The sequence below is a fragment of the Drosophila erecta genome, unplaced genomic scaffold, assembly GCF_003286155.1.
Source record: "Drosophila erecta strain 14021-0224.00,06,07 unplaced genomic scaffold, DereRS2 tig00000021-arrow-pilon, whole genome shotgun sequence".
NCBI lineage: Eukaryota > Metazoa > Arthropoda > Insecta > Diptera > Drosophilidae > Drosophila > Drosophila erecta.
Genome location: NW_020825198.1, coordinates 13,898,236 through 13,912,972, shown reverse-complemented (window position 1 = coordinate 13,912,972; position 14,737 = coordinate 13,898,236). Strand labels below are relative to the sequence as shown.

The window sequence follows — 14,737 nt, the reverse complement described above, 5'->3', positions numbered from 1 at the left end:
ATATTTCAATCAAACTTTTTTGCCACTCTACGGGGCGGCTGTGTAGCCGTCCAAATGGATATTTATGCTTATCATGCTTATGAGGAATTCACATTAGACTGAAAGTCAAGAGGCTGCCAACATGCCAACTCAATTGACAGTTGGCCGAGGCGGGGAGCACGGGCACATGGAAAATATGTGTGTGTATTAGGACCCCCACATGTATAAATTTAGGTATATATACTATATATACTGTCATTCTGTTGACAGGCTAGGTAGCCCACGCTCAGACACTGACACACACACTGGCAAATACACATGAGTGCGTGTTTGTTGCCCTTAACAGACATTTTCACAGTTGAGTGCGTTGTTTGGGCCCCATTCCTTCTCCCTTCTCCCTTCACCCCCCTAAACCATCACTCGCCGGAGCCTTATATAATTTGTAAGCATTTCTAGCGCGCCTGCTGGTATGCAGCAAAAATTCTCCATGTTGCCGTTTCGCAAACTGATGGATTCGGGATGGGATGGCGATGGCGATGGCTTGAGGGATGGATCGTTCTTCCCGATTGCCCTTAAAGGTATGCTTTTAATGCCGCCCACTCCGAAGCCGAAAAAATCAATTGGGTCATCGCCCCGAAATCACAGGAATTTAAATTTTCGCCATCAACAAGATACGAAATTCAATTTGGGCATTCTTCTCCGGCCTGCAATTTAATTAAAACACAATTAATTACATTATGATCATAATCAGAAGGGCGCACATTGTTTTTTATGGCGTACTCTTAGACATCTTTAAAATAGTTTTCAAATGCCACTGACAATGAAACTAACTTAGCTGCAACCACAAGAGGTTACGCAATCGAAGTCAATAATATTTTGCCCGTATGAAATGGGCACCGCACTCAAAAGCGACTGACTCGACCGTTTTCGTGATAATTAGTAATTTTTGAAAGAGGCTCATCTGCCCACAAAAGTATTGATTAGCTTTCATTGGGCATTTCGGGCTGCTAATAAATTAGCAAAACTAATGTTTGTCTGACCCGACATTGGCTCGAAGTTTGGCTAATTAATGGCGAACCTTTCAAAGGGCTACACCTTGTTCCATATTTCGTTTTCCCTTTTGTTTTCTCTGGCTTTCCTTTAATGCTCGTTTCGAAAGTAAACAAAGTAATTTTTGTGGGGCAGGACCAGGCTTAGATGGTCATTAGCATGCGTTAAAATGGCGTTAAATGTGTAACGGAAACCGGGGAAAGCCAACGAAAGGACATGGTCTACATGGAGTTTCGCTTTCATTTCCATATCTTTTTTTTCATACATTTCGTTGTATAATAAAAATGTCATAAATTTCTGGCCTTGCCGCGTGTTTCCCTCTTTCTGTTCGTTTTGTCGGTGTGTGTTAATTTTTTCTAATTGTCCGAAATTTAGATAATTACACGCCATTAATTATTTACATAATAATAACGTTCTTTTCCCTATACTTTCTTCTTCGTTTTACAATTTTGTGGTTGGCTTCATAGTGGGCGTCGCCGTATACATACATACATATGAGCTCGTATATATCGATGTACATATTTGCAGATGCCGCGGTGGGGGGCGTAAAATTAAATTTACATAATTTATGACTTGCTCAGCAATGTTCATGGGCGTTGTGTTGCATAATTTTAGGCATTTTTGTTTATTGCGGCGTAAAATTTGAATTATGAATCAGGAACAGCGCCCGCTCCACTCTCGACCCCCCGCTCACTAAATTCCAACTGCTTCCGTGCAAGGGTTACATTCTGAGGTTATTAGTAATTTATTTGCATATTTGGTGCCAGTGGAAGTGGAAAGGTGGGGCAACCATCCGCTGACGGACAGGAGCAGGAGCAGGAGCAGGAACTCAAGTGTCATACGACAGTCAAGTGTCGTGTCTTGAATGAAATTTAGCTTTGAGTTGGGTTGGGACCCGGGCACACGGGTGCGGTATGGGCGATTCAAGGATTAGACTTTAACATTTAATAAATGATTTTGCTCTCATTTTATCTATCGACTTGCCGAAGTTATTAACAGCTTTTGTCTGGCCCATTCGGATAATATATGAACCAATAAAACATGGTCCATGGCCAAGGTTCAATGCCAGAACTTTAATTGCCACTTGCTAATTGCAAACTCCCACCAAAGGCAGCCCTGCAACAGCCATAATACACACTTGCCATATTTCATACATTGAGATACATAAAGAATATAGATATTTCCCATTGAACGTGGCCCAGGCAGCAGACCAGACAGCATAAAAAGTGGAAGAAGCAGCCACTGATTAGTATCAAATGGTGGAGCAAGGAACAGGGAGCAAGGAGCGGGATCACGGAGGACGATATAGTTGGTTGGTCGGTTGGATGTTTGGTTGCCTGCCCTCCAGCTGAAGCTGAATCTCTGTGGCTGAGGAGGCGGAGAAAAACTTTTGATTAAGCTGCAGTTATGGCAGGTTGTTAGAGCGCAGAGAGAGCTGCTCTACAAGCCATTGTTTTGCTTGCTAGCTCGTTAGTTTGTTTTGCTTTTACCTCCAGCTGGTGGATCCCGGAACACCCTTTTTACTACCATCCCCCCAGCCCCGAACCCCGTACCCCACCCATCGCACACATGACAGATGCTTGAGGCAACATTGTCTACTTTTAGGTGCTTTGCTTGCCAGTGACAAATTTCTCCATCGTGGGTATGGGGGAGAGAAAAGAGAAAGTCTTTCGCCGAGTATCTGTGTGCCCACGAGCAGCAGCTCGAAAAAACTTTTGCATAAAACTTTGATGATTTTTGTTAGAAAAGATGAAGCGCAGCGAGCGGCGTTTTCAATAAGCAAAACCCAGCACTACCCATCCAGTTTCAGTTTACCCTCGAGCTAACCCCATAAAATATTACTTTTCTATCAACAAAAGTTGCCGGGGCCACTCAATTCGAAACCATTTTCCAAACTATCATCATCGTCGCCGGAGTGTGGAGAAAGCATCATAAAAATCGCTTTTCATGTGCTCCAAAGAGAAAAGGCGAAAAACCGGGCTTGTAGGCGACCGCTGCCATAACAAAGCCATAAAACGTAGTTTTAATTGCATTTTCGTTGTTCCGTTTTATGTAGTTCGGCCATCGAATGCATAAAAACAACAACACACCACTGACCAAAGCGTTCTGAAAGCTCGGTCGTTCTCTGGCTTTTTGCGCCCTGGCTGGTTCAATGCGCCGCATTCTAATTGCACATGGGGATGGATGGATGGGGGTGGGGATGGGGATGGGGATGGGGATGGGGGATTTTAGGAAGGCACTTACGGCTTGACTGGATCTCTGGATCTCTGTCCCCGTCGCTCTGCGTATTTCGCTTTGCTCACTTAGCGCTCGGGCATCATAAACTAACGCAGTTTATGGGTCCATGCACCCAGCACAGCCCCCGCCCCCCAAAAAGGACCTCCCACAACAGCGAGAATGGGGAGAATGGGGGGAGATGGCCCACAAAGCACTTGGCCAAGTTGGCACTTTCAGGCATTGCATATGCGTAGGCGGCGACACTGCGGCTAGTCTCGACCCCTCGGCCCCTCTGACCCCTCGAACTCGTCATGCTCGACTTGCTGGGGCGCTAAAATTTGCGGTTTAACGTTGCCACTGGCGCCTGTCGACTCTCAACTCTCTACTGTCGACTGCAACATCTTGCCACCCGACAACCACACCCAAAAGGACACTTTGTCATAAGCAATTGTAAAGGCTAATTGTGTCGAGGCAGGCAGCTTTTGATTCCGCGCACACAGACCAGCCCACTTGCCACCCAACCAAAACAAAAAAAAAATACCCGAATAAAAGCAGAGAGCGAGCGAGAAGAGAGCCAGATTTAATTAACATTTTGACTCTCAAAGGCTTCGGCTTTTGGCAACATTTAAATTTCAAATTATGTGCGCTAATTACGCGGCCAAAAGCCTTGGTTAAAACGGGGCTTGCGGGGAAGCCGTTTGCTGGCGTTAATAATTAGCCAGACTTTTGTGCAGAGTCAGAGATGCCTTAGAAGGGCATCCCGGCATCCTGGCATCCTAGCCTCCTGGCATCCCGGCATCCTGGCATCCAGGGCAGTCATGTGGCTTGGCCAGAGCACAAGTTAAATTTTCAGAAATTTCCACAACCTTTTACACAGTTTCGACTTCTTCATAAATGGCCAGAAGTTCATTAACCAAGGGGAAGAGCGGGCCAGGCTTCATCAACACGCCATTGACGACTGGCCTGATCAATACGTGTATACGTATATGTGCAGGCTGCACTGATTTTTGCAGTCAAAGTCAGCCACATCAATTGATGTGGCAGCCAGCTGCGGGCTTCCAGCAGTGATAAAGCCTTCGGCAAAAACTGGAAGGAAAAAATGAAAGTCGAATGGGAGGGGATAGTGCTTTTAAGAGGGCACAACCTGCATTTAGCTTAGCTGCCTGCCTTTGAGATGCCTGGCTCAAGTTGAGCTGAAAACATTTTCCAATTTATTAAGCCACGCCACATCAATCATTCATCGGCGGGAGTAGAAGGATCGCAGGACGTGCGACTAAATGAACATTTTTTCGGTTAAACATTGGTTTAAATTCTGCGGCGTCACCACAGCTCCCTTTCCCGCTGTCAACAACATGGCGATGGGTGTATAAAATCAACAAGGCTTCAGTTCATCGACCACTTAATTTATCCAGCTGAGCTTTGAGCAAAAGCAAAAGCGCATTTGTGTGTTGTCTGGCCAGGAGTGATGAAGTGGACTGGTCTGCCAGAGTATGGTGTGGGCCAAATTCAGCATTCCCTCGGTCAGACAGAGAAATGCACTTAATTGCCATTGGCCGTGTTTAGCGGACCCTCAGTTCCAACTGCAGCTACAATTAAGCGGGGCGAACAAAAAATAGTAGCACCAGTACCACCAGTACCAGTACCGCCTGCAGTTTGGGCCTGGCTCCTCTCATTCATTATGCATTAATGTAAATACGGTAAATGCTGTCCAATCATTAACATAATTGAATTACAAACAAGCCCAATCGCAAGCGGAGGGCCCCCAAAAATTTCGACTCCGCTCCATGCGCGTGCATAAATCGCAATTTTAATTACTCGCCCCTGACTAATGGATTGTTCCGAAAAAAAACACGAATCCGTACCGGACTACACCATTAAATATTTCATATTGTGGGTGGGGATGGGCGGTTAATGGTCGAAGGGCTTGTCCACTTTCCACTTTCCCACTCACGGTTATATAAAGCAATTGAATTTTGCAGTTAAAAGCTTCAATCATTTTCAATTGCCGCAAACTAATGGCTGATTATAAAATATTCATGCGACAAGCGGCAGGCGGCAGGCGATGAGACGACAGACTTCCATGCGGCGGCTAATGACAGGACTCGGTCGGTGCCAGGACCTCCACTGATAAGCCAATCTAAGGCCAGGAAGCCTGGGGGCGTGCCCAAGCCGCCCATTTTGCCACTGTATGTGCGGCGCAAATAAATTACACCTGGGAGAGAGATATACAACCGAAAGGGTCTTCTTCTGGCTGATTATTGATTTGCTCGGGTTTCTGCGGTTTTTGGGGAGAAGGACGGAAGGACGTCCAGCCAACCGATTCAAACACTCCGTATAAAGCCCTCAATTAAGTTTTATTTTAATGCATTTCATTTGAACGTCTTTTAATGGGATTTTTCGTGCTCTGGCACGGGCATATTACTCATTTGCCATAAACCAAAAGGTGACCACAACACGTAGCCGTCCCAGACCCATATCCACCCCACTTTGTGACCCAAACTCAAACCCAAACCCACTCCCACTTCCACTTCCACTCCCAATCCCGATCCCGAGTGGATGAAGAGAGAGAACGTTAAGTGTTGGCTGGCCAGAATCGACATGGGTCGCTTGGGTGAGATTTAAGCTTTAATGATGCATGAAGCGGCACAGGATGTGGCTGCCCAGTCGTGGGTAAAAGGCAATGAGCGCAAATGTGCAGGAGCGACAGGACAGGAGATGGGCCTGCATATTGAGTGGCATTTAAATGCTTGAAAATGCTTCGCTGGCCAAATGTGTTTTGGGAGGTGTTTATGAAGAGGTCCTCCGAACACTGCTCTACTCTTCTCGGCCGCCAACGAAAGTTGATTGAATTTGAGGGGGATGGACTGGCCGATGCCAATGCCAATGCCGACCACCAATTTAATGGAAATGGCCTTTCCTGCTAACACCGTTAGCATGCAAAAGCTCTTGTTTCGGCCAGATATTAATTTGCTCTTTTTTCTCCTCTTCTCGTTGCAGATGAACCGTGCTTTACAGCTGAAGCCAGCTGAAAATGAAAGTCGCAGCGGTAAGTAATCACCTGCCATATTCATTTATGCCCCGCATACCCACTATTGTGGACTCCCCGCCAGAAAATCAATTTGTGAGTCTCCATAGGTGACCCAAAGCAAATAATTACGAAAAACTTGACCCGTCTTCGATTTGGGGGAAAGTTTTTGTGCCAAAGCACTCAGCCGGGAAGTGCAGAGGCAGCCAAAGTTTTTGTCGCCCCCTCCGCCCAACACATCTAAGCATTCGCCTGCTATTTTCAACACCTACAACACACGTCAGCAAAAATTACGGGCGCACTTCGATAAACTGTCAAAACTGTCTGCAAAAATTTGACATTTCACAAAAAAAAAAAAATCAAAAAAACAGAACAGAGCCGAAGCGAAGCGAAGCTCGAAAAAATACTTGGAAAAGGTAGAGAAAATGGGAAAAGCGTATAGCAAAACAACGTTGAACTGTCAATGGCAGTCAGCCGGGGAAAGTGGAGCGGGAGCAGGAGCAGGAGCAGGACTCGCTGGCCAGGGCGCCATATTGTTTTTACTGGGCCCCTCACACAGTTGTCGAGCTTCACGCTTGTTTGTGACAGCCCATCGACCCAAGTCCCCTCGATATAGCCCTCCAACTCCCCTGCAGAGCACAGCAGAAAAAGAATGATAAAGATTTGCATAATTTACACAGCACTTCAACTTTGTTTTTTGGGTCAGGCCGTCGTGGCCCGAGTAGTTGTTGCTTTGATAAACTTATTGACAGGCTCATTATGCAGCAGCTTCAAAGTAATTTCAATATTCCCACCCGTTGTGGGTTAGATCCGGCCCATCAGCCCACCAGCTCATCAGGCCATCATCCCCGAAGCCAACCCATGAAAAGCGCTCACCGAAAAGGTACAATCGCACAAAAGTATGCTACACATTTCGCAATCATCGCAGGATGCCCCACGGGCTGAATTGGACTAAAAGTCAGTGCACTCCGCAATCTTTTAAGACATTTTGCAGCTGGCAGCGCTTATCACTGCAGAGCAGAGAATGCCAGCGCCCGAAAATGTCCATTGCACAAATTGCTTGTGCACACACACCCGCGCCAGGACTTCAACTTCTGCGGGAGCGGCAGCGGCAGCCGGGAGGAGTCCTGTAGAAGGACACAGCCATTGCTCATAACAGTCGCTGTCGCTGGTGGCTGGTGGCTGGTGGCTGTGTGGCACAAAAACCTTGACAAAGTTGATGTGTCAAATCAGCAGCGAGCGCAGGACCCTCCTCCGGATGACCTTTAAACTTTGGCAAAGGACATGAAAGCACTAATCGTTACGTTGCTCCCTTTATTCATCCGTTTCTTCTTCGGCTGCTGCTTCGATTTCGCTTTGCTGCCGCTGCAGAGCGCTCTGCTGCTCTTGGTCCTTTGCTCTCGCTGGCAACAATTTAAACTTTTCTAATCCGCTGGGGATTGAGAACTTGAAGCAACTCTCGACTCAGCGACTCAGCTCAACTCTGCCAACTTGCCGGCAATCTGTCCGCACAATGGTGGACCTGGTCTATATGGCTAGAGCTTGGACTTCGGCTTCGCCAAGGACTTGGACGGGACGTACAGCTTCCAAGAAGCAGGCCCACCAAACCATCGGCGACGCAATCAAGTCGACATTTTTGTTTGTTGCCTTGCTGGGCCCATCCGCGCTCACACTCTTGGCCGAGTTGGAACAAATTTCTAAGAAATTAAAGCGCTAAACTTTTTGGGCCGCTATCAGCAGAGCACTTGGCAACTCGGCACCAAGTCCTGCGACTTTTGACTTCGTTTGTTTGTGCCTGTGTGTGTGTGTGCAAAAAGGATCTTTGGCTTTGGCTCTTTTGGTTTAGGCCAAAATGCAATTAGACAAGGACAAGTTTAATTGCTGGTCTGCCGGCTGCTGCAAGTTTTCGCCCGCTGACATTTGCATTTTTCAGCCTCACAAAGATGCGTAATTTATTTAAACTCAAATCAAGCATGAAATGTGAGTGCTGCGGTGTTGGGTATATGAATATATTTATTCCACAGTTGACAAGTGCTGAAGGAACACTGATTGAAAAGGGTTGTGTGCGCCCCCGCAAATCTCCTGCTCGGCCTGCTAACTTCATCAATTTTAACTTACTGAGGCATTGTTGACATGTCTGGGCTTTGACCAAGCCCCACCATTGCTTGCCGATCCGAGAACGAAACCTTAAATCCCAAGCCAACAGGACCTCTAGTACAATTTGTTGCCTTTGTCTTTCATCTGGTGTCCTGTGTCCTGTGTCCTTCGTCCCGGCAACGTTTGTCGCATTTGCAATCTACTGTGCCATATCTGAGTCTGATGACTTTCGTTTCATTCACACACACCCGCACACAAACACACATGTCCTTGCTTAGTTATTTATCTTGATATTCCCGCCCACACACACACTCACACACACACACACCATGCTTCATCATTATCAAACTCATATTGTCGTCTGCCTTCCCTCCCTTTTCTCCCCTCTGCTTCACGCGTAATTTGTACTTGTCTAACACGTAATGATGTCACGTAAATTGCATACGTTCGCTTGCGTTCTACGTTGACGTGTTACGTTTGATATTCCTCGGCTGCAGGACGAGCGACTTAAAGTCAAATTAATATCACTCATACGACCCGTAAGCGAAAAGAATCTGCCTTTAGCTGGGCAAACGAAACATAAATTGTGAAATCCCCGCCATTTCCCCATGCCGACGCAAGGACTACGCACAGATTTATGTTTCTAACTACGCATTAATTTCCTTACCTTTATCCCTGGCTCCTTGTCACACGTCAGTAAATCAGATGCCGCTCCAGCCCTCTTCCACCTGGGGCACTTCCCGTCTCGCCTCATCCATCATACTTATAAATATTCATTTCCTTCTGCGGTGCGGGCGGGGCGATTGTAGGGGAATGATTGCAAAAGATTAAAAATCAACTCCATAAAAATTTCCTCACATCCCTCACCTGATGATAAATGACAGTCGAAAATTAACCGAAAAACCAAAAAAAAAAAAATAACAAATCCAGTCTTGAAAAGGAAGAACATTAATGGAGAGAAAGATATGTGTAGACCGCATGAGTACGTCAACGTGGAAACTGCCAGCGAGAGAAAACTTTTTCAAGAGCTCATTATAGACAACGTCTGATCAAATTGAAAAGCAATGAGCTATGAAACAGAAACCCCACTCCTCACTACTTCTGCTAATAAGCAGGCTGCGAAAAGTTTTAGGGCGAAAACTAATAATAATAATAATACGCAGTGTTGGCCGCCACCAATTCCCGGCCAAAAAAACTTTTCTCATTTCGTTTGCTGCCATTCACTCTGCCCCACACACAAGCCCCCTTTCTTACGCCTGATTACGCATTTGAATTGTGTTTTCCCACTTTTGCGTTGCCAAAATGCTGCAGCGAAAAGTATCCTTTTGACCATAAAGTGGGCGGCACACACTTTCTCTACCTGCTGGCGGCCTTATTAGTCTCAAACATTTTTATGGCAGCCCTCGCAATTTGATTAGCGCAAATAAGGAGCGACAAATTCAATTGAATTTGTAATATAGATTGACTGCCAATGATGATTGGCTTCAGCTGCGACCGCGGATGCCACTTCTTTTATCTGTCCCACATGCGTATGTATGTGTATGTGTATGTGTGTGCGCTTTTTGTGGGGTGCAAATTAAAAGGACGGGGATATTCGCCACTAAGCCCCAAATAACAAAGCCTGCGAGCCCAGACAAAAGGCATAAATAAAGCCAAGGCAGCATCTACGCCTAAAAGCAGACATCAATTTCTGCCTTTCTGCGTTATTCTCCGTACTTCTCTGCTCCACTCGTCTCCCTCCTTCTTGTCTCTCCTTTTCGCTCTCACGCGGAGGAGCTCAATTCTTTAATCAGCTTAAATTCACACGTACCAAAAGCGACGCACAGCCATTGATTGGAGGCTTACCCTCCCCGAAAAGTCCTTTCCAGTACTCGGTTCCTTTTTTTTCTGCTCCTGCGGCTGAGACTACGCTGCTTTTATCAAAGCCAGTTCAAAGGCTCGTATGTGTATTTAGGCTTTTATTGTTTTTGACCTTTTTCCCTGAGCAGACGAAATAAAAATCGATTTTTTTTCGCACACACTTTCGCACTGACAACTCACGCACAAAATTCAGTGATGGAAAAGCGAAGGCGAAGGCGAAGACGAAGGAAAGGAAAAGCCAGCTCAAATAAAAGTAAATCACAAGCATCGCTGTTGGCAGCATTCACAAGTTCAAATAAGCGATAATAAGTATTTATGGGCGTGGCAAGCAGATTCGGTTCCGTAAATATGTATATAGATATATATACATATACATTTGGAAGGCCCAGAACAGCCTGCTAAATGCGTTTTAATGTTTTTTAAACTTTCGCCTTGCTCTCGCCCGCGCTCGCCCTTAAATATTTAAGTATACTTTTAGGCGATTCAAACGGCCGTATAGTTTCCTTTTCATTCCCTTCGACAGTTTCAGTTCCTTTCTGCGCATCATTTTTCTTCGTTGCTTGATTTTGTTTTTACGAGCGACTGAAGCCTGTCAATTGGCTGAATGCCTCGTAAAAATGCCAGAGGCCTACATGCAAACTTTCCTTTTAAGCAGCCAGAATACAAAAAAATAAAGAAAAAAAAACAAAGGGGCCAGGAAAAACGAAAAGAAAACGATTTGTTATGTTTTCCCAGCGCAGCGCCAACAGGAAACGGAAAAGCACACGAAGACCATTTTGTCTCGTTCGCTCTGTTTTGTTTTTAGTTTGTTATTTTGTTTTCCTTGGCCCGCTGCTTAGGCCTGCCAAATGTCATCATTAGCGTTTCAATTGCCATTTTAGTCCGTGACACTCGAAACATTTGCATAAAATACCAAAAGTCAAGTTTGTTGACGCAGACATTTTGATGGGAAGCTTCTTTCATGTTTACCTGTGGCAGCTGCGTGAAAAGCTGCTCTCCAGTAACCGAAGTAAATATGCCCTACACCGAAATGGTAAGCTCAATTTAAGAGATACATGAAAGTACGGTGCAGAAACTAAACTCACCAAGCGCTCGAATTAAAAATAATATTGTATTATACTTCTCAACACCAATGAGTTCGAGGCAATTCACTCGGATCGAATGCCTTCTTCCTTCCTCAGTCAATTTATGAGCTATTTCGCCTTATTGAAAACGGGTTGGCGTGGCTTAGCCACGATTAAGGTCCTTTTGGCCTTGCTTCCTTTCAGCCAGGTGCACCCCGCTGGACACAGCAGAAAAACATTTCTTTTTGGCCGATCTTATCGGTGCGGCAATTGTCTGACGCTTTTTGCCCCGGGTCTCGGCTTTTGGGGTGTCTTCATTTTTGTTTTGGCCAAAGGCCAATGATAAGCGACACGCAAACGCGACACTTTCGTGTGATGATATTATGGCGCAGCGGAGACGGAGGCGGGGGCCAAAAGGTGAAATTTGTGGCCGCAATCAATAGACTTAGATGATTGCTGTAGCCGCAAGGGGACGCCGGGGCGTATGTGTAATATAAAAAGTAATTATTTCTTATGCAATATGGGCGCCCGGTGTGGATAAGCATCTGGAACAGCATTTTATTGTCGCGGAGCTGGGGACGCGGAAGATGGAGGCGCATTGTTTTTAATTGTTTGTCGTGGCAGAGTGGCCAGGCTTCTTTTTGCAACACAGAAAATGCAATATAGATCGTAATCTTAATTGCATTTAGAGTGCCCCGCATTGTGGGTTAATAATCATAAATGTTATGGTAATAGTTACGAGTGCTGGGTCACTCGAAAGGGAAGGGCACTCGCCTGGGGGCGTGGCAGGTGCTGTACACTTTATTCATTGTCGAGCGTTTCAGTTACAGTCTGTTGTGGTCGCAACCATTTAGGGATTTAAAGCGTGATAGGCGAAAGTGAATAGCAGTAAATCAATTGACATGTGCATCTTTGGGGAAAAGATGAAATGCTTGAATAATTTGGTTTGTCCTCAAAAGAAGTATCTAAGACTATAAAATATTTAAGAAATTTAAAGGAGTCAAGTGCTGTGCTTTGCTGCGCTCAATACAATTTTTCATGTCCTGCTCAAATCCTGCAGCAGCTTCCTCCGCAGAACCCCTACTCCTGCTTTCATTTAGCGTGATCTGGAGTGATTGACCTAGCTGTGGGCTATTTCTGTTTATGGGCAGGGGTGAAAAACAAACAAGTCAGCTGCAGAACAAAGCAGGACGAAGGAATATAAGCTGCACATACTTTAAATGCAGGCGGCGGTGGGAGAAGATGGCTCCGTGAATCCTACGAAATCGAGAACATGACTTTGAAGCGACTTTGAGCCAGGCAGCACTGGAGAAAGGAGAAGGGAGAAAGGAGGAAGGACAGGCGCAGGACACGTGAGGAACATTAATCTTTTCTGCACCAGCGACAAGTCAAGACAGTCGCCGCTCCTAGGAGCTATCCCTGCTTAATGAGCTGTGGCTCTCTGACTGGGCATTAAAAATTATGAAAAGACGGCAAAAAACTGCTTGGCGGCAAATGCATTTAAAATGCAATAATAAAAATGATAATGACATTATAATACTAAACACAGACAGGCCCCGCCACAGAGCAGCGTTCGCATTTAGAAACAATGGCCAACGGGAAGGCAGCAGAGCGCATTTGATGGCAGAAAGTATGCTACATTACTTGCAGCTCGTTAATTTTTATAGCTGCTGCCTTAATATGAAATGTTGTTAGGACGGCAAAAGGCCACCTACGTCCCTAATATTGATTTCACCTAAATTAACGCACGCCGAGAAAACTTGTCGCCAGCATAAAAACAAACAAAATTCAACCGAAAAACTTATTTCTCCCCTGTTGTGGTGGTCGTGTCCCCCGTTGTTATTTTTATGAGACTTTTCATATTATTTTACTTTTTGGCTGCCTCTTGGCTGCCTCTTGGCTGACTCTTGGCTTTAATGTGCCAAAATTTCCACGCAAACACCCAGCCACCCGCTGTCAGCCAACTGGCCAAAACATGTCTTTGCTCTCTGGCAGCCCTCCTCCGACGTCTTCTATTAACTTATCAAGATTTGTAAAGTATATGAGCCGTATATACGTATATATATGTATGTAAGTGCGGTGGGGCAAGGAACGCATAAAGCTGCTATCTGTCTCCTTTACACGTCCCCGTCTGGGAATGGTTCAGAGATATGGCCAAATGGCGTGTTGGCAGGCCACAAGGAGCTGCGGCCGATGGGAGTCCTGCGGTTGGTTAATACATTAGAGCAGCTACACAGGATATGGAAATTATTCGTGGCTACAACCCACTTCCTTGCAGCCCGATCCTCTCGAACGTGTCACAAAAACTATGCAACAATATTCGCCAGTGACTGCTTTTAGCCAAGTCTCTCGTCACCGGTCAGGAGTAAATGCACTTGCAACTGCATCAGCACCGCACATCAATGACCTGGCAGATAAGAGAGCTGGACGGAGGACTATATCGCCCATGGGTTACACTTCGAGAAAACCGAACACTAATCCTGAAATCACATGTGTTTGAGTAAAACGGGTTCGAGATATTGGGTGTACTGCCAATGACTAAATGTGTGCCACAATTGCTTTTTAATTTCAAAATCCTGCACTACCATGTGCTATCATGTACTCCTGTGTACAGATTTTATCCATTAAAACTCTAGCCTACTTATTTCCGATAGGGGTTTCCCTATTCGAAATTTAATTTTTGTCGAGTGCAATCCGTGTTCGGATTCCTGACTGACGACCCATTGCTCTGCTGTTGTTTTCGTCCAGCGTTGATGCTACGTTAGATGTGTGTGTGTTTGCTTTGTTTACGGGATACGGGATGCAGTGGTGTGTGTGCGGGTGTGTGGGTGTGTGTAGGTTTGGCTTCTGCTAACTAACTCGACGGCCGGCAGGACGCTTAAGCCTTCAATAACAGGAGCCAGCAGCAACTAAACTTTTTAGCCTTTTTGTTATGGCATAGGATCAGGAGAGCGTAGCCGAACCAGAAGCGAAAAACAACAGGCAGCCAGAAGAATTTATATGATAAGCGTAGGACAGGCAAAGCGTTTCGGGGTCCGTCAACGTGAACTCCAGGGTCGTCGTGGCCCTGGTCCCGGTCCGAATCCGTCCGAATCCGTTCATGTCCTGTGAGCCTCAGTGGGAGTCTCCTATCAACAAGAGGGAGCGAGTGGGAAAACACAAAATATGACAGCAGCAGGAGGCCTTTTGTTCTCCTCCTCGGCAGACAAACAACATCAAAAATAACAACAGGCAACAACAACTATAAGTCCAATATGTACGCTTTAAGCATAGCATATTAGTTTGTTCTAGGGGCGGACTTTTTTGGGGAGGCACATGGGGTTGGCCTCTCCGAAAAGTGAAAAAGAGGATTCCCAAATAGCCAACACAGTCCTGAGCCTGATGTAGTTTGTTGTGTGAAGACAACAACAACGGTAAATATTGTTTGTAAAGCCAAATGCATGCA

At 45.7% G+C, this 14,737-nt stretch overlaps 1 protein-coding gene across 8 annotated transcripts in view; it reads left to right on the top strand.

Moving 5' to 3' along the window:
* The window catches only part of LOC6545567 (CUGBP Elav-like family member 4), a 127,473-nt gene that overhangs the window by 21,844 nt on the left and 90,892 nt on the right, over positions 1-14,737 (top strand). For all 8 annotated transcript variants that reach the window (XM_015157661.2, XM_015157646.2, XM_015157649.2 and 5 more), the window contains one exon: positions 6,244-6,292. In XM_015157661.2, coding sequence (XP_015013147.1) covers positions 6,244-6,292 — 49 coding nt within the window. The remainder of the gene's footprint in view (positions 1-6,243; positions 6,293-14,737) is intronic.